Consider the following 24,839-nt stretch of genomic DNA (forward strand, 5'->3'; position numbering starts at 1 on the left):
TTTATTGCACTGATCGCACGTTTATTGCACTAATTACGCAGTGCCCTTCGTACCTGCTTCATCCATGCTGCCACTCCAAAGCTACATCACCCGGCTCTCCCGGCAGCCAAACCCCTTGCCATGCCACAGTAACTCATCTGTCTTCAAACTGCCCCCAACCACACGCCTCCTCACTCTCCGCCGTGCATTCTCACCTGGCAAGCTTTTTTTATTTTTTATTTATTTGACAGATAGAGTTAGAGAGAGAGAGAGAGAGAGAGAGAGAGAAAGAGAGAGACAGAGAGAAAGGTCTTCCTTCCGTTGGCTCACCCCCCAAATGGCCACTATGGCCGGAGCTACGCCGATCAGAAGCCAGGAGCCAGGTGCTCCCTCCTGGTCTCCCATGAGGGTGCAGGGCCCAAGCACTTGGGCCATCCTCCACTGCCCTCCCGGGCCACAGCTGAGAGCTGGCCTGGAAGAGGAGCAACCGGGACTAGAAGCTGGCACCCATATGGATGCTGGCACCGCAGGCGGAGGATTAACCAAGTGAGCCACAGCGCCAGGCCCCCCTCTTTTTTTTTTAACTTACTCATTGTAGCCTGCAATATAAAAACAATACATCTGTTGAATGTGCTGCTTCTGTTCATATATAAGCCTCTCTCCGCCTCATGCCCAACCCCCCCACACATACACACAGAATCCTGGTATCACCATCTCATCACCAAACCCAATGCCAAGTGTATGAAGATCTCTGCTACAACTGGGGAAAATCCTCAGGGCGCCAACTGCACTGGGGCTCTGAGCTGCAGCTGGGTGCTCCCCGGGAGGCTGAGGGAACCTTCACTGCCTCTGTGATTCCACGGCCACCGCTGAGGACACAGGGGCAGGGGCAGGGGATCCTCCATATCCCTCCACCAAGAACGCCGTCATCCCTCAGCCCGCCAGGCCGCACGCGTGCGGATGTGCCCTGAGCACACACCTAGGCCTGCCACCCTGCAACAGGCAGAATACCGGCCAGCTGCCATCCGTGGGCCTGCCTGCCGCTGCGGGGGCCTCGCCAACCCCCCTCATTAGCTGGAAACTGTTCTGTTCCCAGGAGGAAAGTGAAGCAGAGGCGGCGTGGCTCAGCGACTTGCCCGCGCCACAGAACAGCCCCTGGGCCCCGCGCCCCGCAGCTCGCTGTGCCTGCTGTCTCCGGGTGGGGCAAGTCCTTCGTCCCGAGAGGGCACAGCTCAGGACCCTGTGACTTGCTAAGCGTTTCTAGGAGCCTGTGAGCCCGACGACGCTGCCTGCAGCTCTGACTCCTCGATGCCTGGGTTCCCAGCGTGTCCTTGGACACTCAAGAAGCAGGCTTGCTTGCCTCATCACTTCTTAGGGGACTTTCAAAAAGCCGGCACTCAGGCTTGGATCTGATGAGCTGGGCTCCCCGGTTACAGGCTGCAAATGAGGTCAAGATGCCAGTCTGACAGCACAGCAGGCCTGCGGCTTTGCATGAAGAACAACCGTCTGCTGGAGGAACAGGCCCTGGGGACACCCCCTAATCCCAGCAGCGAGGGAGACGGGGACACAGAACTGTTCCTTGCTGCACCTGGAAAACAACTCAAAACCCTCTGTGGGCACTGCACTCCCAACAACTAGCCGCACCATTCACTCACACACACACACATCCACTCGCAACAGCCGCACCACTCATACACACACACTCCACTCGCAACAGCCACACCACTCCCACACACACACACTCCACTCACAACAGCCATACCACTCACACACACACACACTCCACTCACAACAGCCACACCACACACTCCACTCGCAACAGCTGCACCACTCATACACACACACTCCACTCACAACAGCCACACCACATACTCCACTCGCAACAGCCACACCACTCCCACACACACACTCCACTCACAACAGCCACACCACTCGCTCCCACACACACACTCACACACACAGTGACTGCGGTGACTACCACTTACAAGGCAGGGGACTTCCAACAAACTCCTTGGCCTCTGCAAACCTGGGTCAGCTCATCTGAAAAACGACATCTCCAAGGGCTCAGTGACACAGCAGATCACTGACAGGAAGGGCCCACAAAGGGCCCTGCACCTGCTGCTGCTGCCCCATTGGGAGACAGGAAGACGAGCTGGGAGGGGGTGCATCGCGAACTGCTGGCCAGAATCCCCAGAAATGGGGTCTCTCCAACCACGGTCCTCATCTCTGTCACAGGGAAGGCTGAAGGGGAGGGGTGACTCGTGGCGATTCTGTGGGCTCAGTGTCTCACGCTGCCACTCTCTGTGGGAGGAAATCGGGGCTACCCTATCAATCAGGAGACACAGCGAGGACTCTCAGGAGTCTCTCAGACAGGCGTGGTGACTACAATGTTTTCAGGATGCAAAACCAGGTGACGCGGTCAAGGCCGCTTTCTTCTCCCTAAAATGTTAATGTGTTTATCCAGAAGTATTAGACACCTCTCCCCCTTTCCTTCTGAAATAACCTAGTCCTGCAGCCTCTGAGGCAGGGAGTGGGGACCAAGCCAGCCAGGGAGGTGTTCGTGTCAGGGGAGACGAGGGGGACGTGAGGGGGACGTGAGGAGGGAGTCTGGCACGGAGGGGAGTGCCTGAGTGGGGTGTGCGAGCCCAGTGGGTGAGGAGGGCGCTCGAGCTGCTGAGCGCTCTGGTCTGAGTGTTGGACACAGCAGGGTGAGGAGGGAGCACAGCCTAGCAGAGGAGGAGGCTAGGCGCTGGGATTCCTGCTGGCAGACAAAGGATGCAAATACAGAACCAGAGGAAACTGCGGAACACGATGAGGTGTTGCAGGAAAACCAGACACGGTGGTGTGGAGTCATGGTTTTCAACACACAGGGAAATAAATTCAGAAGAGTGTGTGTGTGTGTGTGTGTGTGTGCGTACATACATTCCACACTCCACAGTGAAAAAGGCCAAGAGGCCAAAGCACCCTAATAGTGATGAGCACACCCAGCACTCAAATCCTGGCTTCTAAATACCCATTCTCAGAGTCCCTCCGAGAAACAGCCACCTCCAAGTGTGGGGGAGGGGAAGTATGAAGTGTGCCTGGAACACTCTGCTATGCCAGAAAATAGAGCAGCCAAGAAGGACGGGGAGGTGGCAACAGGACAGCAGCCGGGCCAAGGGGGTTCCCATTGGCCCAACCAGACAACTGGGCATGCAAATTACTGAGACTGATTAAAACTGCAAGTCTGTGCTCATAAAAACATAGATGGGGCCGGCTCTGTGGCGTAGTAGGTTAAGCCTCCGCCGGGAGCGCCGGCATCCCATGTGGGCACCAGTTCGAGTCCTGGCTGCTCCACTTATGATCCAGCTCCCTGCCAACGCTCCTGGGATGGCAGCAGAAAATGTCGCAAGTGCTTGGGCCCCTGCACCTGCGTGGGAGACCTGGAAGAAGCTCCTGGCTTCGGATCGCCCAGCTCTGGCCATTGCAGCCATTCGGGGAGTGAGCCAGGGGATGGACGATCTCTCTAATTCTGCCTCTCAAATAAATAAATCTTTAAAACAAATAAATAATGAAGACTGATAAAAATGAAAAACTGTAAGTTCATATTTGATAGGAAAAAAAACTACAAATTTTTAAAATTACTGAGAGGGAAAAAACTAAACAGAAACCTCCGTAATCAAGTGAGCGAAGCGAGCATCATCGGCAATGGAACCAATCAGAGTCCTGTGTCACTGGGGCACCAAGAATGACACATCACGCCTGGGACAACGGCAGGTGCACCCAGAGTGAGGGACATGCGCGGAATCAGACGGCCCCCGACCCTCGAAAGTCAAGGACAGATTGAGGAACTTTTCTAGGAGACCAAAGAAAGGGGATGACATTTTGATCTAAAAGGACACTACCCGGGCAATTGGCAGGACTTCAGCAGGACGCGAGGCTGGAAGGCAGTGCAGTATTCACAAAACAAATGCTGTTTGTTTGACGTGCAGAACCACAGGGAGAGAAAGGAGAAAGAGACAGAGATATTTTCCATCTACTGGTTCACTCCCCAAATGGCTCCAATGGCCACCAAGAGCCTGGAACTCCACCCACTAACCACTCGGACCATGCTCCACCGCCTTACCAGGCACATTAACAGGGAGCTGGATTGGAAGTGGAGCAGCCAGGACTTGAACAGGCACTTGCATGGGATGCCAGCGTCTCAGGTGGCGAGTTAACCTGGTGCACCTCAAAACCTGTCCCTCTGTTACTTTGACGTTAATCGCTGCTTGTCTTGAAGGTCTTGTTTGTTGTGGAAACACACTGTAGTGTTTGGGGAAGAGGGTGGTACAAGGAGAGGCTGCTGGGCTGTACTCACAGCTTCAGCCATGGGAGTTCGAGATTTCCATGCCATAAAGCATTTTGTAAATTTTCACACCTGTATTCAAATTAGATCACATTTTGTCATACACAGGCCCCCGGAACTACTTGTACTGAAGCCACACATTTGTTCCAATACGATTGACATATCTGAGAGTGACACAGACATAACTGGAATTTTGTGTCTGCTTATGTAGCGTTTCATCCACCACGGGACACCTAGACTACCCCCGGCTGGGCACACACACACAAACCAAACACTCACCAGCCACTTAGCTCTGCGGGGGGGGATCCCACCCCCACGTGCACTTTCCCATGACCCTTGTGCCACCACCTCACAGTCACTCATGGGCTGCAGCTGACATCCACAGGCAAACTCCGGGTCCTTCTCAAAGGAACATGCCGTATTTACAGTATTTCTGACGCATTTAACATGTGGAAAACTGTATCACTGGTTTCATTTGGTCATGTAGTTCCCCTTTGTAAAATAAAGTGTCCCTGACGAGGTTTCTGAGTGCTACGTGTCTAGCTGCTGTCTTCCAGAGTTCTCTGGCTTTTACTGAATGACTGCACGGCACGGCGATGCCGCGCTAGGCCAGAACTGACGGCGCTGAACGCAGTCCCCTTCATAGAAAAGAAGGACTGGCACGCCGACGACGCCGGCCCTGTCCTGTACACAAGGGAGGGCGATGAAACCTGCAGTTCCAACCTGATCACTTCCCACCGCTCAGAGGCTAAGAATTCCCCGTTTTTGTCTGATATGACCAGGTGGGCTCCTCCCAAGGGCTGGACGATCCAGGTCTCCCTACAGGAGGCCACAAGGGTTATCTTCAAGGACACACCTGCCTCCCCTGAAAGGCCCAGTGTCCTCACTGGCGTCACCCAGTGATGCAGGAAGAGACCCAGGAATGGGGGCAGCACCGGGCACGTTCACGTGGCCCTACAGTGCAGTCCTGGGGCTTCTCTCCAGAGGAACGGGAGGCCGGCGGATGATCTGACTCATCTCTGAGCCACGTCCTGAGCGGTCAGAGTTTTCCTTACTCTCGACAAACTAGAGGAACAGCACCAGTCTGGGGGAGACAGTCATGGACTCCGCATAGATTTCCAAGGCTTCATCTCCACTCTGTCTACTGCAATCAAAGGAAGAAACTGACTGTTCCACTGTCCACTCAGCCAGCCACAGGGACACAGCATTTACTGAAACCTGAAATTCTGCTCTGTAATTTTATCAATACTATTTAGGAATGAGATATAGGAGACTGGACACCAAAGCGGCCAGAATTTCCCATCGAGTTTTTCACAGGTCAGTAAACAGCCGAGTATGTTTCCTTTACAGCCTCTCTTTCAAGAATCTCACCAGAAATTGTCTCACAACAAGACACTATGTTGGGGCCGGCACTGTGGCGCAGCAGGTTAATGCCCTGGCCTGAAGTGCCAGCATCCCATATGGAAGCTGGTTCGAGACCCAGCTGTTCTACTTCCAATCCAGCTCTCTGCTGTAGACTGGGAAAGCAGTAGAAGAAGATGGTCCACATGTTTTGGCCCCTGCACCCACGTGGGAGACCTGGAAGAAGCTCTTGACCCTTGGCTTCGCATCGGTGCAGCTCCAGCCATTGCAGCCAATTGGGGAGCAAACCATCAGATGGAAGACCTCTCTCTCTCTGCCTCTTTTCTCTCTGTGTAGCTGACTTTCGAATAAATAAAATCTTAAAAAAAAAAAGAAAGAAAGAAAGAAAAAGACACTATATTGATGGGCCGGCGCTGTGGCATAGAGGGTAAAGCCTGTCTGCGGTGCAGGCATCCCATATGGGTGCCAGTTCAAGTGCCGGCTGCTCCACTTCTGATCCAGCTCTCTGCTATGGCCTGGGAAAGCCCAAGTCCTTGGACCTCTGTATCCATGTGCGAGACCTAGAAGAAGCTCCTGGCCCCTGGCTCCTGATCAGCCCAGCTCCAGCCATTGCAACCACTTGAGGAGTGAAACAGCAGATGGAAGTCTCTCTCTCTCTCTCTCTCTCTCTCTCTCTCTCTCTGCCCCTCCATAACTCTGCCTTCCAAATAAATAAATAAATCTTAAAAAAACAAAAAAAAACTACTATATTGAGTTACAGTGGGGGAAAAACAGAACTATCCAGGAAAAGACTGTGGCACAGAGATGTAAAAGGCCAGCATAAACGCGGCGCAGACTAAACTGCTCCCATCCTTTTTCTCCAGCAAGTCCTAAGGTGCAAATGTTTCAAATATCTAAGTGCAAAGATGAGACGAAAACAAAGAAGTGAAAGCGCTGTGATGAGAGATGACTGAGTAAGTTACTGTCACTTCTCTTTGTCAGCCCTCAAGGTGATTTAGTAGTTTAACAATGTTGTTCAACAGAACAAGGGTGGGTAACATTTCTTAGATCCTAATTACATATGATTCACTCGGGGATGTTGCTAAGGACCCAGCTTACATAAACAACTGACCAGTAAGTCCTTAAAATTCAGAAGGGAGCTGGGTCTATTTGTCACACAGACAATACAACCTGAGACTGCAGCTGCAATCTTTTTTAAGATTTATTTTATTTATTTGAAAGACAGACTTACAGAGAGAGGCAGAGACAGAGACACAGAGAGGGAGGGGTCTTCCACCCACTGGTTCACTCCCCAGATGACCACTAACGACCAGAGCTGCATCAATCCGAAGCCAGGAGCCAGGAGCTTCTTCCAGGTCTCCCACATGGGTGCAGGAGCCCAAGGACCCGGGCCATCTTCTACTGCTTTCCCAGGCCACAGCAGAGAGCTGGATCGGAAGTGGAGCAGCCGGGTCTCGAACCGGCGCCCATATGGGATGCCGGCGCTTCAGGCCAGGGCTTTAACATCCTGCGCCACAGCGCCGGCCCCATGCAGCCGCAATCTTTGCAGACTGTTTTTGGTCTTTTAATTACAGAAATAATACATTAATAAAACTGATAATACTTAGACTGGTGGTGGTGTTTAATTCGTGGCCACTGGAGAATGTTACTAAACACAAACCACAAAATCCATGCCAACACCAAGTCCTAAAAAGATATTTTTTCCTTTCTTTCCCATGCAAGCTCTGTACTTAGCTTTGGTCAGAGCAGGCATAGACAGCTACAGAATTAGCGACAAGACTCTCAGAGTGGAAACACCCAGGGAGTGAGGAGGACACAGGTGCTACGCACGAGCGGCAGTCGGCTGCTCCCACGACGCCTCAGAGTCTGATGGCGGCAGCCGCTGCACCTGCTCCCGCAGCGCCTCCCAGGCAGCAGGAGGGTGAGCGTGGGGAGCCTTGCCCTCCTCAATTGCTGACTCTGGGGCTTCCAACTCCACGTCGAGGAGGCTCAAGTGGAGGACGGGGTAACAGAAAAAAGGAAACGCGCTGGAAGCTTCCCTAGAATCAACCACTTCGACCCCCCACCATGTACCAGTTCCTGGGGCCAAGTTTCCTTCTGCACACGCCTGTCTCTATTCCAAGTGAACAGTGTGACTCAGGGATGAGCAAGGGGACAGAGACGGTCGTCGTGGATACCAAACTGCTACAAGTCTTGCGAACACGTGACAAGTCCTCTCTCCTCTCCTCCTCACAGTGATCTGTGAGTCTATTTACTACTTTCCACAAATAAGACATCGGAACAAAAATGAAACCCAAGTATCCAAAGCTCTAATAATCCAGGTTAGAAATGAGCCTAAACCTGTGCTTATATTCTGTTTGGTGTTGGGGAGGGGACACACTCAGACTTTTGGCTCTCTCGTCTTCCTAACTTTCACATTAAATCCTTGGTCACGTCAAAACACAACTTCTGTTCACGGGGGTCGACTACACATTCACTTTACTTTTGTGTGCTCGAAGTGTTCTATAATAAAACAATTATTATGGAAAACATTACCTTAAACATAAAGTCAACCAAAACGGTAGCTATTAACACAGAGTGAAATGAAATTCAGATACATCCGATGCTTCTGATTCATGCGAACCTTGCGATTTTTAATACTTTAACCCAGAAGGAAAAGCCAGATTCACCAAGTCAGGAAGGAGACAGGAAATCAACGAATGCCACGGCTGGAACGTCTCAAGTCCCCCTGCTCACATTCACACACACAAGGCACCTGCATGGGGAGGGCCGGCCGCCCCTTCCAGACAAGGCCGCCACTGGGCGCTGGGCGCTGGGCGCTGGCCTCTCTTTTATTAAAAGATGTCAGCCGCAGACACAGAGCTATTTCCTCTTTCCATCCAGTGCTGCGGATCGCAAGAAATCAGCTGACTGCGAGTGACGGACTCACTCCCTGTGTCACCCACACGGACTTCAGACTCACTCCCTGTGTCACCCACACGGACTTCAGACTCACTCCCTGTGTCACCCACACGGACTTCCCGCTCCACGGAGCGCTCTTCCTCAGCCCCCGTCAGTGGGAGTAAAAGATGAACCAATTTCTCATATCCCAAGCCAAACCTACCTCTCACAGGGAAGACTGGCAAGCAGAGTCAGACACACAGAGCTGTGAGGCTGCTGTTTTGCATAGCAGGTTAAACCACCACCTGTATCGCCAGCATCCCAGATGGGCACAGGTTCGTATCCCGGCTGCTCCACTTCCAACCCAGCTCCCTGCTAATGTTTTTAGGAAAGCAGTGGAGGATGGTCCAAGTGCTTGGGCCCCTGCCACCCACTTGGAAGACCAGAATGAAGCTTCTGGCTTTGGCCTGGCCTACCCCCAGCCATTGTAGCCATTTGGGGAGTGAACCAGCAGATGAAGATTCTATCACTTTGCCTTTTAAATAAATAAATCTTCAAAAAAATTAAAAATTACAAAAAATCTTCATAGTAATATATAAGAATTACTATATCAGCCCTATCGTAAATCACTGCTGATTGTTAGGTTTATCAATTTATTTTCATCTAGGTTTCAAGTTTAGGGACAAGACAAACAATTGATACATTGATTTATGATTTGCAGTTTCATTGTCATATACATACCTCATAGGATACTATGAATTTTTATTGTGACTTAAAAGTAAGGTTAAGATCCATCTTCTTGGGGCCGGTGCTGTGGCACAGCAGGTTAAAGCCCTGGCCTGAAGCGCCGACATCCCACATAGGCACTGGTTCTAGTCCTGGCTGCTCCTCTCTGATCCAGCTCTCTGCTATGGCCTGGGAAAGCAGCAGAGGATGGCCCAAGTCCTTGGGCCCCTGCATCCACGTGGGAGACCCAGAAGAAGCTCCTGGGTCCTGGCTTCAGATCGGCACAGCTCCGGTCATTGTGGCCATCTGGGGAGTGAACCAGTGGAGGAAGACCTCTCTCCGTGTCTCTACCTCTCTCTGTAACTCTATCTTTCAAATAAATCAAATAAATCTTTCAAAAAAAAAATCCATTTTCTTAAGTCCCTCCTAAGTGGGCAGAAAAACCTCCCCCTTGTCATCCACCCACAAACCCAGTTCCCGCCTAGCCATCCAGCATCTGACGGCGGCAGACACGACTGATCTGAAATCATGCTGGGAACCACACTTCCAACTACAGTCCACAGTTCTACAAATCCATAGTCTTTATTTGATTGCTTCAATTCCTCGCCTTGGAGCCACACTCGCACAGAGACTCTCAACGTTGGCACACGAGCCGGAAGCAGCAGCACTCTGTGTGTTTCAGGGCCTCAGACCTGTGCACGCCCACTTTCCTTCCCTCAGTCAGCGTTGGGGCACGAGGACGACCACAAGGCGCACGCCTCTAAGACGGAATCAGGAGCTCTAGTCCAGGGAGCAGGTGGAGGCCTTTGTGGCTGGAGAGGAGGGCGGGGCCTGACCCTAACAGGCCTCATAAGCTACAGGAAGAAGCCTGCACGTGATCCTAAGAGTGATGGCAGCCACTCGGGGTTGGAGACCGATTCGTCGTGTCTGCCAAGCGCCCACAGAGCACCTACTAAGCCCCCGACTTCTGCTCTGCCACTCTTCAGGGAGGAAGGGAGAGGCCTCGGTGCACAGAGACCGGGGTCCAGGGAGCGTGTAGGTCACTGCGCACGGCCATCAGCACGGACCTGCACAAAGACCGAACACAGAGGTGCTTCCAGTGTGCACGAACACCACCACCAGGGGACACAGCCAACGCACCCCACGAGAAGAATTTCTTTAAAATTCTTTTGCCATCTTATGACGTTTCCGACTAAAATAAACTCACCGGTGGTATTCCTGGCAATTAAGGAACACGGATTCCCACTGAACACCAGTGGATTTGACCCTCAATTAAACACAACCGTGCAGATGTGCAAAGTCCCTGTGAACTCTGGAAGCTTACTCGAGCCGCGCGGCTGGGCGAGCGATGCGGCGTCAGCTCATCACCACACCCCGCGCCCAGCGCCCAGAGAGGTGAAGTTCATGAACTTAGCTGAAAGAGAACAGCCGAATAGGCCATGCTGACATTTTTTTTCTTTTACCATAGGTCACAACAGAGAACTCTTCTAAGTACCTGTGTGCCTACAATCACTACTGCTTTTACGCACACAGATACACACTTCTGCAGCTCTACCGCTCCCACGGAAGAAGCCACCAAAGTGGCACGTTGCACCGTCCGTTGACGGAGGGAGTCCGGCGGGTTCTGCGTGTCGGATCTGTTCTACGCCCTCATTCTTCAGCGCCCTCTTCATTTTCTGACGATGCTATGACGGAACCAGTGGGGGGAAAGCCCTGTGCTCACATCACAAGCCCTCCAGCCACCTAGGGCCACCGTGGCAGGCTGCGTGTCATCCCCACGGCCACCCTGTGCCTGTGTCATGGAAATAGGGAGGTGTGGGGGAACAGAAGGTTCTTGTGAATGAAGAATTAGCAAATTCCAAAGAATCAGAAAGTGGGAAACCACATTTAAGTCCAAAATCAGACCTCAGGCTCTTTACTATAACCAACCACTGACTATTAAATAGCAAAATATAGAAGGTGCCGGTTCATGGAGATCTGAGGCCAACAAAACACCAAAAATAACTTCTCCCTGTCTTCAAACCCATCAGTCCTTTCCTGGTGCATGGGGAAAGGGGAGCCCAGGCTTTCATCCACCGTGCCCCCCAAGCTGTACTCCCCAAAAATCTCTATCAACTGCTTAATCAGCAGCTGAACTGCCCTTCACAACAAAAATCTGTGTCCCAACATCTGACCTTGTCTTATACTTTTAGAAAACTGCAATTAGAAACTGAAAGCATAAAAGCCTAACTTACGGGCTGGCGCTGTGGCGCAGCCGGCAACGCTGCCGCCTGCGGTGCCGGCATCCCGTATGGGCGCCAGTTGGAGTCCCGGCTGCTCCACTTTCGATCCAGCTTCCTGCTACTGCACCTCGGAAAGCAGCGGAAGTCTCTGAGCCCCTGCACCCACGCAGGAGACAGATGAATCTCCTAGCTCCTGGCTTCAGTCTGACCCAGCCCTGGCCATTATGGCCACTGGGGGATTGAATCAGTGGATGGAAGATTCTCTCTCTCTCTCTCTCTCTCGTCTCTTCCTAATTCTGCTTTTCAAATAAAATAAAATAAATCTTAAAAAATAAAAAAAAAACACACCTAGGTTATGGGGCCACTGTTATGGCAAAGGAGGTTAGACCCCCAATTGCAACATGCATCCCACATCAGAGCACCAGTTCAGTTCCTGGCTGCTCCACTTCAGATCCAGCTCCCTGCTAACGTGCCAGGAAAGGCAGCAGGAAATGGCCCAAATGCTTGGGGCCCTGCTACCCACGTGGGAGACCAGAACAAAGTTCCTGGCTCCTGGCTTTAGCCTGGCTCAGGCCTGGCTGTCGCGGCCATTTAGAGATTGAACCAAGCAGGTGGGAGATCTCTCCCCATTCCTCCATTCTTCTGTCCCTCTCCCCCACCCCCATCATTCTGCCTTTCAAATAAAGAAATAAATCTTTAAAAAAATGACATAAAATACAGATGGACAGGCCCTCTCTCTCACCTGCACCTGCAGAGTTTTTGAAGTCTGACAAATACAGTAACGGTTTTAAAGCAGAAATTAGAAACAAAACCAGTGTCAAAAGTTAAGTTGGTGCATCACACTTAAACCAGCACCAAACTTAAACAAGTTGGGGCAGGAGAAACAAAGCAAAACTCCTGCTTTCTCCAAAAAATCAGAGCAGCAACTCCCAGTGCCTGCATGGGCAGGAAGGAGGGTGGGCGCACTGCAGGCAGTGACACCGCGTGAGGGGACTCCTGGAGCAGTGTACAAAGGCACAAACTAAAGACAACACAGACACTTTGTGCATCAGAGGACGCTGTTAAGAAAGTGAGGGTGAGCTGCCCGTGGGATGCTCACGTCCCTTTCCAGAGCGCGTGGGCTCGAGCCCCACTCTGCTTCCTGCGGGCAGGGAGACTTGCCAGCAGTGGGTGACGGCCCCGGCTCTGCTCCCTGTGGGCACACGGCCTCACCAGCGGTGGGTGACGGCCCCGGCTCTGCTCCCTGTGGGCACACGGCCTCACCAGCGGTGGGTGACGGCCCCGGCTCTGCTCCCTGTGGGCACACGGCCTCACCAGCGGTGGGTGACGGCCCCGGCTCTGCTCCCTGTGGGCACACGGCCTCACCAGCGGAGGGTGACGGCCCCGGCTCTGCTCCCTGTGGGCACACGGCCTCACCAGCGGAGGGTGACGGCCCCGGCTCTGCTCCCTGTGGGCACACGGCCTCACCAGCGGTGGGTGACGGCCCCGGCTCTGCTCCCTGTGGGCACAAGGCCTCACCAGCGGTGGGTGACGGCCCCGGCTCTGCTCCCTGTGGGCACACGGCCTCACCAGCGGTGGGTGACGGCCCCGGCTCTGCTCCCTGTGGGCACACGGCCTCACCAGCGGAGGGTGACGGCCCCGGCTCTGCTCCCTGTGGGCACACGGCCTCACCAGCGGTGGCTGACGGCCCCGGCTCTGCTCCCTGTGGGCACACGGCCTCACCAGCGGTGGGTGACGGCCCCGGCTCTGCTCCCTGTGGGCACACGGCCTCACCAGCGGTGGGTGACGGCCCCGGCTCTGCTCCCTGTGGGCACACGGCCTCACCAGCGGTGGGTGACGGCCCCGGCTCTGCTCCCTGTGGGCACACGGCCTCACCAGCGGTGGGTGATGGCCCCAGCTCTGCTCTCTGTGGGCACGCGGCCTCACTGGAAGGGGGTGATGGCCCCAGCAGCAGGGGGAGACCTGGGTTGAGTCCCCCTGGCTTCCAGGCCTTTGTGGGGTGAACCAACGAATAGGAGCCGTTTCTCAAGTAAATGAAATAAATGAGAATTTTTAAAAGTACTAAGGAAAAATTATCTTACCAAAAAAAGAAAAAAAAGAGTGAAAAGACAACACACAGAATGGTGAAAACCCTATGTGATAAGGATTTATTATTCAGCATATAGAAAGAACTCCGGACAACTCAGTAACAAAAAGACAATCAACTCAATTTAAAAATGGGCAAAGGACCCACTCAGGTTTTCTCCAAACTCGCTATATGATTGGCCAAGCACAGAAATGATGCTCGGCGTTACTCGGTACCAGGGAAATGGGCCCTCAAACGCAGTGAGATACCAGCTCAGGTCTACCAGATGTCTGCTATCAGGAGAAAGTAAGTTACCAGTGCGAGGAGTTGCTGCTTAGTGGGAACAAAGTTTCTGTGTGGAGCAGGGAAGAACTGTGTGAAAAAGAAACATTGGAAAACAGAGTGAAGAAGAAAACACCCTAAAAAAACAAGAGAAATTCTCGAACTAGTGAGGAGGACGGGTAACACTGTGGATGGTCAGTAACGCCGCTAACCTGGTCAATGAAATGACTGAGGCTCCGTGGCAAGCGCTAGCTTTATACCACTAAAATAAATAAATAATGAAAGAGAAAAAATACAAAGCTGACTTGCACGACATGAACTCAGTCATCTCAAAAATCAGGACTAGTTCATCCCTCCCTCCAGAGTAAACGCAAGGCGCAGTGGGGAGCCCGGTCTACCCGACGGCAGCCTTCACTCACTCACTAACACGTGAGTGCGTCCCACGTGCTGGCACAAGAAAGTGACAAACTCTGTCATTATTCAAACAGCTTATGATTCTACAGATAGAGGGAGTTTTTCTGAAAAAAAGTTAAAACATCAATAATTGCTTTTATTTAAAAATAAAACAGTTCCAAAATATCCATCCCATGAATCCTAAAGCCAATCTTCCATATTTTTGGGCCGTCAGGTTTGACTTCCTTAAGGAAGCAATTTTCTGATTTGCTTGAACAGGAACATAGGATGTTTCCCTTTGTTTAATTACACGAACATGACCATGATACAGTATGGAAAAGGCTACTTTCTGGGCCGGCACCGTGGCTCAATAGGCTAATCCTCCGCCTTGCGGCGCCGGCACACCGGATTCTGTCCCGGTTGCCCCTCTTTCAGGCCAGCTCTCTGCTATGGCCCGGGAGTGCAGTGGAGGATGGCCCAAGTGCTTGGGCCCTGCACCCCATGGGAGACCACGATAAGCACCTGGCTCCTGCCTTTGGATCGGCGCGGTGCGCCAGCCGTGGCAGCCATTAGAGGGTGAACCAATGGCAAAGGAAGACCTTTCTCTCTGTCTCTCTCTCTCACTGTCCACTCTGCCTGTCAAAAAAATTTTTTTAAAAAGAAAAAAAAAAAGGCTACTTTCTGAACTTCACAGTAACGGTCTACCCATGGGCATGCATGTGTACACACACACATCTCACGACATGTACTACATAGATACACGTCTCCCAGTGATGGATATAACTTAGACTTGAAAACTAAAAGTAGAGCTCCTCAAAATGAGGCAATCAGCAGGTCTGTGAGAGAAAAAAAAAAAAAAAAAAAAACTCCTGTTTTCGCCTCCTTCTACGTTTATGGTAAACACATTAAAAGCTCACAAATCCATTATTCATACTTTGAGGACAACGCACAAGGTGGAAAAAAGTTCTCTCTTCCTGAATTTGGCTCCACAAAAGCCCACGGAAACCCCGGTCAACTTCCGTGTGGGCACAGAGCGGCGCGCTTCGGCGCGCTTTCTCACAAGCCACACGCCCGTGCCTGCCCCCCCAGCCCATTTCTCATCGTCATCGGGAGGTCACCCCCTGCCTGGGACAGCGGCCCGTAACTGGACCCTCCGAGGCAATGGCCTGGCTCCTCCGGCGGCTGCACAGTGCCTGGGTATCTGTGTCACCTGGAGAGGAGGAGGAACACGACCCAGGGCCTGGTCACCACGGCCTTGGACCAACGAAAGCACGGGGAAAGTGGGGAACATGAGAAGACGGCGCTCTAAATTATTCAGTGTGAATCCCACGCTTGGGAAGACACCGAACGCCGTGACCGGCTGGAGGCTCCCGCACGCCGGAGGAACCGCAGCTCGCTCAGAACCTCAGCTCGCGTTCAGCCAGCATCCAGCTGCCCAGAGGCGGCAGGCAGTGAGGCCAGGGCTCCTACAAGCTGAGTGCGAGGCTGGAGGAAGGCCGGATTTGGCAGATCACACCTTACAGGGATCACCCTGAGGTCAAAAACAGCCCAAACACAGAGGAGGGAAAAGAAAATGATCTTAACATCCCAAAGATATTCCCATAAAATGCTTTTGGTTCTGCCTTCGATCAAGACAACCCAAATTTCTTCTGATTCCTTTTCTTTGTCACAATGTTTTCAAAGAGGCTTCAGTGTAGGAATCGCAGGTCTCAAGTTCCCAGGCAGATGTCCCAACACATGGGCATTGCACAGTGGGGACTGCCCCCTGCACCGCAGAGCGGCCTGTGATGTCTGGGGCTCAGGACTTCATTAAAGCGAGGAGGAGCCAATGAGAAGCCCCAGCTTCAGAAACCACAGCATCTGAGTGGCCAGCGGTTAGGATGCCGCTTAGAGCCCACATCCCACATGGCAGCGCCTGGGCTCAAGCCCCTGCTCTGCTTCCTGCCCAGTGCCCCGCTAAAGTGCACCCTGGAACGTAGCAGGTGATGGCTCCAGTACTCAGGTCCCTGCCACCCCCATGGAAGACCCTGATTCAGTTCTGGGCTCCCATCTTCAGCCTTGCCCAGCCCCAGTATTGTGGGCATTTGGGAGTGAACCAGTGGAAGACCTGTTTCTGTCTCTCCCTGCCTTTCAAACAGATTTTTAAAATAATAATAAGCTCTTTTAATAACTGGAGTACCTACTTGACAAAAGTCACTATTCCTTTTGTGTTAAGGCTCAGCTCACATCTGCTCAGAACCAGGTTCCTATGGATCTGAAAGAGGCCCTGGAACTGCACTAGGCACAGCCGGCTCAGTCCCCAGACACACAACTGGCAGGGACAGTCCCCTACCCAAGTGCTGGTGCGGCTGGATGGGAGCCCACCCCCAACCCTCCCCTCAACACGCGCATTACACCGAGAGCTCTGTCCATGTGGAACTTTCTATCAAGCTCTGTGCCGTAAGCCCTTCTATCTGAACATTCTACTGCACTCCACCAAGCCCGAGAAAAGCAGCGTTTTCTATCTGATGCGTAAGAACACTGAAAACAGTTTGCCCACACAGCCAGGGCTGGTTCCAACCAAGGTCTGGCAGACTTCCAACCCAAGTGTCCCAGGGCCTGCTGGGAACACCTTTGCCTGACCCCTCCTTACCTTCCTGAACTGCTCTCCCACCACTCCCCTCACTCACAAAAACCCAGCCCATGCTCACCCTTTCACAAGTGCTGGGCAACCCCCACCTGTGATTGACAGGCCCTTGAGCCAAATATTCTCTCTCCAATGGGGCTTTTCCCAACCAGCCAAACTCTAACAGGTGCACCACCTGGAATTCTCTCGTACGTGGATGTCTTGCCATGGAATAAAAGCCCAAGAGCAAGTCCTCCTCCCCACCACAGTGGCAGGACGATGTGCCCCAGTCACTTGTAGATTACCCAAAACCCAACAGTGATCTGACCAGGTCTCCCCAAGAGACACTTGCTGAATACACATTCCTCTCCCTGATCCAAACCCCTCCCACCAAGAGTCGGTATCACACAATCCAGCCAGCGACCACATACTTTCACTTTTCTCAAACTGCATCTTGTGACCAAGCTCCTCTCTGGAAGGATGCGCTACGTGCCTGAGGGTGTCCTAATTTTTCGACTTCAGATGAGTCAATGACTCAACCTGGGCTGATAGGATCACACACAATCAAAGAGTTCATCGAAAGCTTGGAATTCAAAGATTTCACAAGGGCGGTAGCCTGACAGTCCCGCCGAAGGTGAATTCCTCCAATCTCTAGTTCTACAACAGCACACGCCGCGGGCGCAGGTGTGAGTACCGTTATTCGGCTAATTCCAGAGCCTGGAGAGCCGTGTGATCACGGGCGGGACACGCAGACCTGCCTCTGCTGCCCAAGCCCACACGCGACCGGCTGGCTTCTGCTTCCCCTTTAGCTGCAGCGAGGTTAACCTCCACTTGTCCCTATTTGACAGGTCCCCCCAGCGTGACATCCCTCACTCCTGGCTTGCTGCATGTACCCAACACACCGTCCTTGACCTAAAAACCTGCAGCACTGAGCAAGCCGGGCTCCCACTGCTCTGGAACTCCTCCTGCTCTCTAGGAGCTGGGAGAGGCCCGGCCCACCAGGCTCCCACTGGCCCGCCCAGCTCAGGGGGCGAAATGTCAGGATGGGAGCAGAGCCATCCCTGGCTAGGGTATCCGTGTCCGAACACAGTAACTGATACTGTTGGAGCAGCTGCATCCAGAAATGGTCCAGGTCTAGCATATTTTCACAACTAAAAAAAAAAAAAAAAAAAAAGTTCAACTCCAAACCCAAGACTCTGTGTCCAGTACAGCAAAACCTCTGCCGAGAGGACATAAACCACCGGCGAGGCCCTGTCACACGCGGTGCTGTCCGGCTCTAAATCCCCAACCTGCTGCTCTCCAAATAAGGACTCGTTCTAAGGAGGAATGCACAACGCTCGAAGAAATACAGGAGCGAGAATGTGGGTGGGTGGGGAGGGAAGGAAGGTATCTTTAACAGGAGTCTTTCATTTTCTAAAATGAAATAACCCACATCTTGCCATGTAAGCTCAGATGTGGGGCCAGCATTGGGGCACCGGGGCTTAAGCCGCCTCCTGCACCTCCGGCATCCCACAGGAGCACCAGCTCCAGTCCCGGCTGCTCCACTTCTGACCCAAATCCCTGGCAGCACACCCAGCAAAGCAGCGGAATATGGGATCCTGACACCCGCGTGGGAGCTGCAGGCAGAGTTGGGCCCCAGTTGTTGCGGCCATTTGGGAAGTGAACCAGAGGATGGAAGCTCTCCCTCTCTGTAACTCTGTCTTTCCAATAAGTGAATAAATGTAAGAGGAGCTCAGACACTAAGTGCACAGAAGACACGCCCACGAAAGAGCCACACAGCGGCCATGGCTGCCTTCATCGTGGCTGCCTTCATACTTTTTTTTTTTTTAAAGAGAGAGGCAGAGACAGAGGGAGGGAGATCTTCCATCCGCTGGTTCACTCCCCCAGAGGCCACAATGGCTGGGCCCAGGTGCATTAGCAGGGAGTTGATAGTAAGTGGATCAGCTGGGACTTGAACCAGCGCCCAAATGGAATGCAGCCGCGGCAGGCGGGAACTTAACCCACTGTGCCACGACGCTGGCCCCTTCATACTGTTCTTGTTGGGAGGGCATCTGAAAATTACTTGTGGTGATTAAGTAAAATATGCACCTCCCCTAAACCCTGGGTCCGATGTTTGTAAAGGACGCGCCTCCCCACATACCTCACGAGCTTTATTGAGGTGTAACCGATTTTTTAAAAACTCACTACAAGTTTAAGGTGCAGTTCCACTTTGTTCAAACAGCTTTGTTCTCTGCAAGTCTCAGATCAGAAAAGGCAGGGGACTTGTCAAGGTCATTTGGCCAAATCAGGCGGGGTTAGAATCACTGGCTCCGGCCTTCCAAGAGGCAACCATGAATCACTTCTCCTGCATCTAAGCAGGCCAAAATGGAAAAATCACTCATTTCCTCCTCTCAGTAACCAGCGGGCAAGAGAAATCAATTTAAATGGTAGGGCAGAACTTCACTAAGATGCCATGCATGCATCGTTATTGCCCTAACCACGCACAGACACCTGTCTCAAAACGTGCAGCTGTTTTTAACAACTGGCCAAGGTCAGCCGCTGCTACACAACCTTGCCATCTGATAGCGCCATAAAGTTAAGATGTTTCAAATCAGCACTTCATGGGCACAGGAGCATTTATAAATAGTTCACCTGTTACCTTGTAAAATACCTGATCAGACTGAAATATCATAAGCAGTCTGAGCTCTCAGATTTCTCTTTCAAGTTAAAGGGTCATAAAGAAGGTCAAAGTTCTCTCAGAGCCCTGCGTAGGGACACCCCAGCACTGCAGGTCAAAGGGACTCAATGACAGTCGCACAGGCGGGGCAAGAGGGCAGCCGGAGCTTCGCCCACCGTCACCACCATCTTCTTCATCCCTTTTAAATTGCTGATTAAACACTACTTCTGAATTAATGGCTAAAACATAACACCCAATGTAGCCATATTTTTATTTTCTTTTATTTATTGGAGAGACAGACAGACATCCACTGGTTCATTCTCGCAAATGTCTGCCACAGCCTGGGCTGGGCCGGACAGAAGCCAGGAACAAGGACTCAGTCCGGGTCTCCCACAGGAGACAGCGACCCGACGACTTGAGTCATTGCCACTACCTCTCAGGGTGCACATTCGCAGGCAGCTGGGACGGGAGCAGTGTGGGACTGAAACCCAGGCACTCCACTGTGGGGTTTAGGCAACACAAGCGGCAATTACACTCCTAGGGCAGACACCTGTCCCCAGCCGTATCTAAAATACTAAGTGTGGGGATGGCGACATGCCAGCAGCAAAGTGCATCCTGTATTCACTGCAAACACAACACACTCTCCTAGGTCAGGTGGTGCCATGATCCCCAGCTCACAGATGAGCCTCGGGTCCAGGAACATTTCCCTTGGATGACAGGCCACTACCATGAAGAACCACATTAGCTCTCAAGATACGAGGTTAATGGCTAAGCTCAGCTTGTGACTTGTTTATACAAGCATACCTCAAAAGGTCAAGGAAAAACAGAATGAAGAGATAAGTTGCTTTGGGTGCCTAAAGATAAAGGCTTACTAATTGGATGGGGCAAGGCTACCTTGAGCATCCCTGAACACTGATTCCTGGGGTCATCTAGGTAGAAATCGCACATGTGTTATGGGCAGCATAACCAAATGGGATTCCAATCATGATTTTTCTCTTATTTCGAACGCTAGTCTACTATTTCTGAATACAGCTGTAATACACTCTGGGAGTGATGGTTTCTCTTAGCTCCTGAAAACAACATGGCCACAGGACATACAAAGCAATCAAAAGCCAGGCGTGGAAACCATTAAACCTAGAAGGAAACACAAGCCCAACATTTCCCACTGCGCCAGGCAGCACACCTGTCATTATTTAGAGATGGCAGACTGAACCCTAGGAAAGTCTCCATGTACAACCACTTCTGACCTACGAAGCAGAAATTTCATACGGTTCACCTGCTACTATTTTCTCAACTCATTTCAAGGAAGGTCTTCACACGCCAAGCCGCGGAGAACCTCACTCGTCTTGAGATGGCTCTAGTCTTTGGGGAAGAGCTGCCGCCCTTCAGTCCAAAGCCAGACACTTGAAAAATTAAATTGGCTAAGTCAAACTGCCCCAGAGCTCAACGCAACCCTGGTTGTGTGATCCCTGAGCCGGTTCCGCATCTTTTTGAAGGCTCCCTGTCGCCAGAACAGAATTCGAATCCCAAGCAGGTGTGCCCTTTAGAAGGCTTCCACCCAGGGAGATGCTAACGAAAATGAAACCACACAGCGTGTGTCTCAGCTCTCGGTGATACAGGGAACTATAACCTCGCCTTCCTCCAGGGCTCCACCGACCACAAACCTACCAGAGAAATGCTCCAGGCAGCCAGGAGGTCCAACCCATCCTTCCACACCCAGTCTAATATCTGTGATGCTAATGGACTCTTCAATTAGTTCCACTAATTAGTGATCTATTCTTGGCCTGCCACAATTGCTAACCTTCCAGCACCTACTCACCAAAGCCGGCGGGCCACGCCCCAGGGCTTTCCCCTGGGACACTGGAAACTTCGGGCAGCCCGAGCTGCCTGCTCCACCTCCCGCGACCCCGGCACAGCACCCAGCGTCCGCGTCAACCACCAGGGAAATGTGCTTACAGAAACGTCCGGAGGCAGTGCCCTGCGCTGTCCGGAAACTTCTCCGTCCAGCTAGCTCAGTGTTGACGGGCAACAGAAACCCGGCGATTACCAGCCAGGGCGGCCAGGGCAGAATCCCCCTCCCTGCCGGCCCCCTGGTGATGTGATTCCCTTCCGCCCCGCGCCTCCCAGCTGTCACTTCCTGAAAACTCTATGCATCAGGTATCGGCGCCAGTGGGCATCTCTCCCTCCGTCCTCACGGCCTGAGGCCCACGCTGCAGAGAGGGAAAGCCGAGGCTCGGGAACCTGCCCAAGGTCATACAGGGCACCACCTGGGATTCCAGTCTGACCCAGACGTCCTCTGCCTTCAGCCCTCGGCCTGCCACTTCTTCCCATCTCTCCGCGTCCCAGACGCCTGCTTCGTGGTCTCAGGACCTCGAACAGGGGGAGACTGGGTGCAGCATTCGGGTGCTCCCGCGGCCGCCTTTCCGGCTAAGCCCCGGGGAGGAACCAGTCCCCTTCCCAAGGCCCCGGTCACGGTCCCTCCTCCGGGGCCAAACTTCCCCTCCGTCCTCGGAGCCGCCGCTACCCAGGGCCGAGCGGCCACCCCCTGCCCTCGGGCCCGGCCGGAGGAGGAGGAAGGAAGGGTCCTCCGCCGGGAGGAAGCCGCGGCTGCGCCCGGGGGCTGGGAGGCAGGGGGCGGGGCGGACCAGGGGTGCCCTTGAGGGGCGGCGGGGGCGCGGGGCGGCGGAGAGCGGGCGAGGGGGCCTCCGTCCGGGGAGGGGGTGCCACCCGGCCACCTGCCGGCGAGAAGCTGGAGTGGACGCGCGCGGGCAGCGGGGGGCGGGGGGGCTCGGGCTGCAGGGGAAGGGGAGGGGGATGCCCGGCACCGCGCGCAGGGGCTCGGCGGGGGCGGGGAACGCGGGAGACCCCGGGGGAGGAGACGCGGGAGTTCTCCGCCGAGGAGCGGGAAGAGCGGGAAACGGGGGGTGGGGCGGCTCCCGGAGGGTCCGGGCTGCGGGGGCCCAGGTGTCCTCGGGGTGCAGGGGGCGGGCACGTCCGGCGGCCGCGCGGGGGCTGCCCGCAGCCTCCCACGGGCCACGCTCGGCGGCCTCCGGGCTGGGGGGGGGGGTCTCCGCAGGGCCGGGGCCGCCCAGGGCGGGGCGGGGGCTCCCGCGGGGGTCCCGGGCCCCCGTCCCTACCTATGCCGGGCGCCACATAGACGAAGTAGAGCAGCGAGGACGACAGCGAGAAGAAGAAGAGCGCGGCGAGCAGCGAGCGGCGCGGCAGCCGCAGCAGCCCCCGGCGGGCGCGCATGCTGCGGCCGGGCAGCCGCTCCAGGGCCGGGCCGGGCCTGCTCCCGCCGCCTCCCGGGCCTCGCGGGCCGCCGCTCGCCGCCGCCTCGCCGCTCCCAGCCGCCGGCCGCCGCGGGCCGGGCCACATGAAGCGGGCGGGGGCCGGAGCGGCCCCGAGCGGGCGCAGCGGCGGGGGCGGGGCGGGCCGGGGCGCGCGGGGCGGGGCCGGGCGGGGGCGGGGCCTGCGCCGCCGGGCACCGTCGCAAAAGACCCGCGTGCGTGCGCTGCGCGCCGACCCCCGCGGGCGCGGCGGGGCGGGGCGCGGGGAGTGCCGCCAAATGGCGACGCCCCCTGTGCCTGCGCGCGGCCGCCGCCCCGGCTCCCGGGGAGCGTCTCTCAAGTGCCGGTCGGCGCGGCGCTCCGGCGTGCCCCTCGCGGGGGCCCAGGGGCCGTCTGCAAAGTCTGAGCCGCGTCTGCTCACTGCGGCAGAAGAGCGGAAACCGCGGGGCTGGGGGCTCGGCCTGGTGTGCGCGCCCTCCCATCCCCTGCGCCGTGGGCGGACTGAACGCCGGGCAGGGCTGCTGGAGCTGGGGATGCGCCAGGAGACAAAGCCTCTGCCCTTTTGGCGCTCGCGTTCGCGGGGAAGGAGCGAGCAAGAACCCAGCCGGTTAATTGTGTCAGGTGCCAAGCAGGGCCCCGCCGCTGGACGGCTTCGGTGAGCTTAGACTCCGAAGGCCGAGGCGGCCGGCTCCCCCGCACCCCCAGGGGAACGGCAGGTGCAGAAGCCCGGAGTGGGGAGAGGTCTGGGCTGTGCCCAGGTTGTGCCCCAGGCCCGGGTGGATGCATTCGGGGCAGCAGGCAGCGGTGGGGGTGAGCTGCAGCCCCAGGCAGGGTGCGCCTCCCACCCAACAGACCCTGACACCCGTGTGGAAATCTGTGCGGAGCGACCCCAGGCTGCCCTGAGCCCTGTGTGCCTACCCTGGCTGTGGTGAGATTCGGCAGGGAGCAGCGGTTCCCGCCCGCCTGGCAGCAGGGGCCGCGGCCGGAGCTGGCCTCCTGTCTGGCATTCCCCATTCCCGTCCTGCAGGCAGGCTGGTGTTCCCCACCGCCCTAGACCACCCCCGGCCACATCCAAAACAGCGCTTGGAGAGCAGCCTGGGTCCGTCGGGGCCCCCTGAGGCCGTGAACCCTGACTTCCAGGGTTCCAGCAGTTGGAGGAGCGAGCAGCCAGCTAAGCTGGGGAGGCAGGGGCCCCCCCTCCGCAGACACCTAGAACCCGTGCACTGTCTCGGAATTCCAGCGTGGTGTGGAGGGGAGAGGACGTTGCAGGGGTTCCAGGACCCTGCTTTGTGTCCCTCAAGCGATTTGTACTTTTTTTTTTACAGTGCTTCTTTGACCAGAAGGCCCTAGAGCCCGACTGCCCAGGCTCTCCAACTCCCAACTCTTGCTTTCTTAGCTGTGTGACCTCAGGCAAGTTACCTAACCTCTCTGTTCCTCAGCACCACGACGATTGTATCAGGCCATTGTGAGGATCCGGGTGACATATACAAAGCCTGACACACGGTGAACGCCCGTGGCTCTCACGGACCCAACCCCCCTGGGAAATGGGGTGGAAGAGAAGAGACTGCAGCAACAGCTCAGGCGAGATGGGCTTTGACACAGGTGGTTGTGGGTTCAAACCTGGCGTGGCATCCCCGGCTGTGCCATCTCAGGCAAATCGGTCACCTGTCCTCACCTGTGAAATGGGCCCAAGGCTGCCTCTCCACAGGGGTGTGGTGCAGCGGACCGGGTGAGACAGCGCAGGGAGGCCCTGACCAGAAATCCCAAAGCAGCTGGAATCATCGGCCCCGCAGATCCTTTTTGTCAAGCTCACACAACGGCCTCTCCCAACCCGTGTTTAGGAAGCATTTTCTGTCATACAGAGAAGTTGCAAGAACCCTGCAAAAGTTATGGCCGGGTAGGTTAAGCCACCAGTGGCAATGCCAACATCTCATATTGAGAGCTGGTTCTGGTCCCGGCTGCTCCACTTCCGATCCAGCTCTCTGCTGTGGCCTGGGAAAGCAGCAGAAGATGGCCCAAGTCCTTGGGCCCCTGCACCCGCGTGGGAGACCC

The 24,839-nt window shown here is 54.7% G+C and overlaps 1 protein-coding gene across 1 annotated transcript in view; it reads right to left on the minus strand.

The window, feature by feature from the left end:
- B4GALT5 (beta-1,4-galactosyltransferase 5) overlaps positions 1-22,750 on the minus strand; it is a 78,186-nt gene extending 55,436 nt beyond the window's left edge. Inside the window, exon 1 of the mRNA XM_062204342.1 lies at positions 22,635-22,750. Within this exon, the coding sequence (XP_062060326.1) occupies positions 22,635-22,749 (115 nt within the window). The 5' untranslated portion in view covers position 22,750. The remainder of the gene's footprint in view (positions 1-22,634) is intronic.
- Between the last annotated feature and the right edge of the window lie 2,089 nt (positions 22,751-24,839).

Source organism: Lepus europaeus, chromosome 10 (genome assembly GCF_033115175.1).
Source record: "Lepus europaeus isolate LE1 chromosome 10, mLepTim1.pri, whole genome shotgun sequence".
In the NCBI taxonomy this organism is placed as follows: Eukaryota; Metazoa; Chordata; class Mammalia; order Lagomorpha; family Leporidae; genus Lepus; species Lepus europaeus.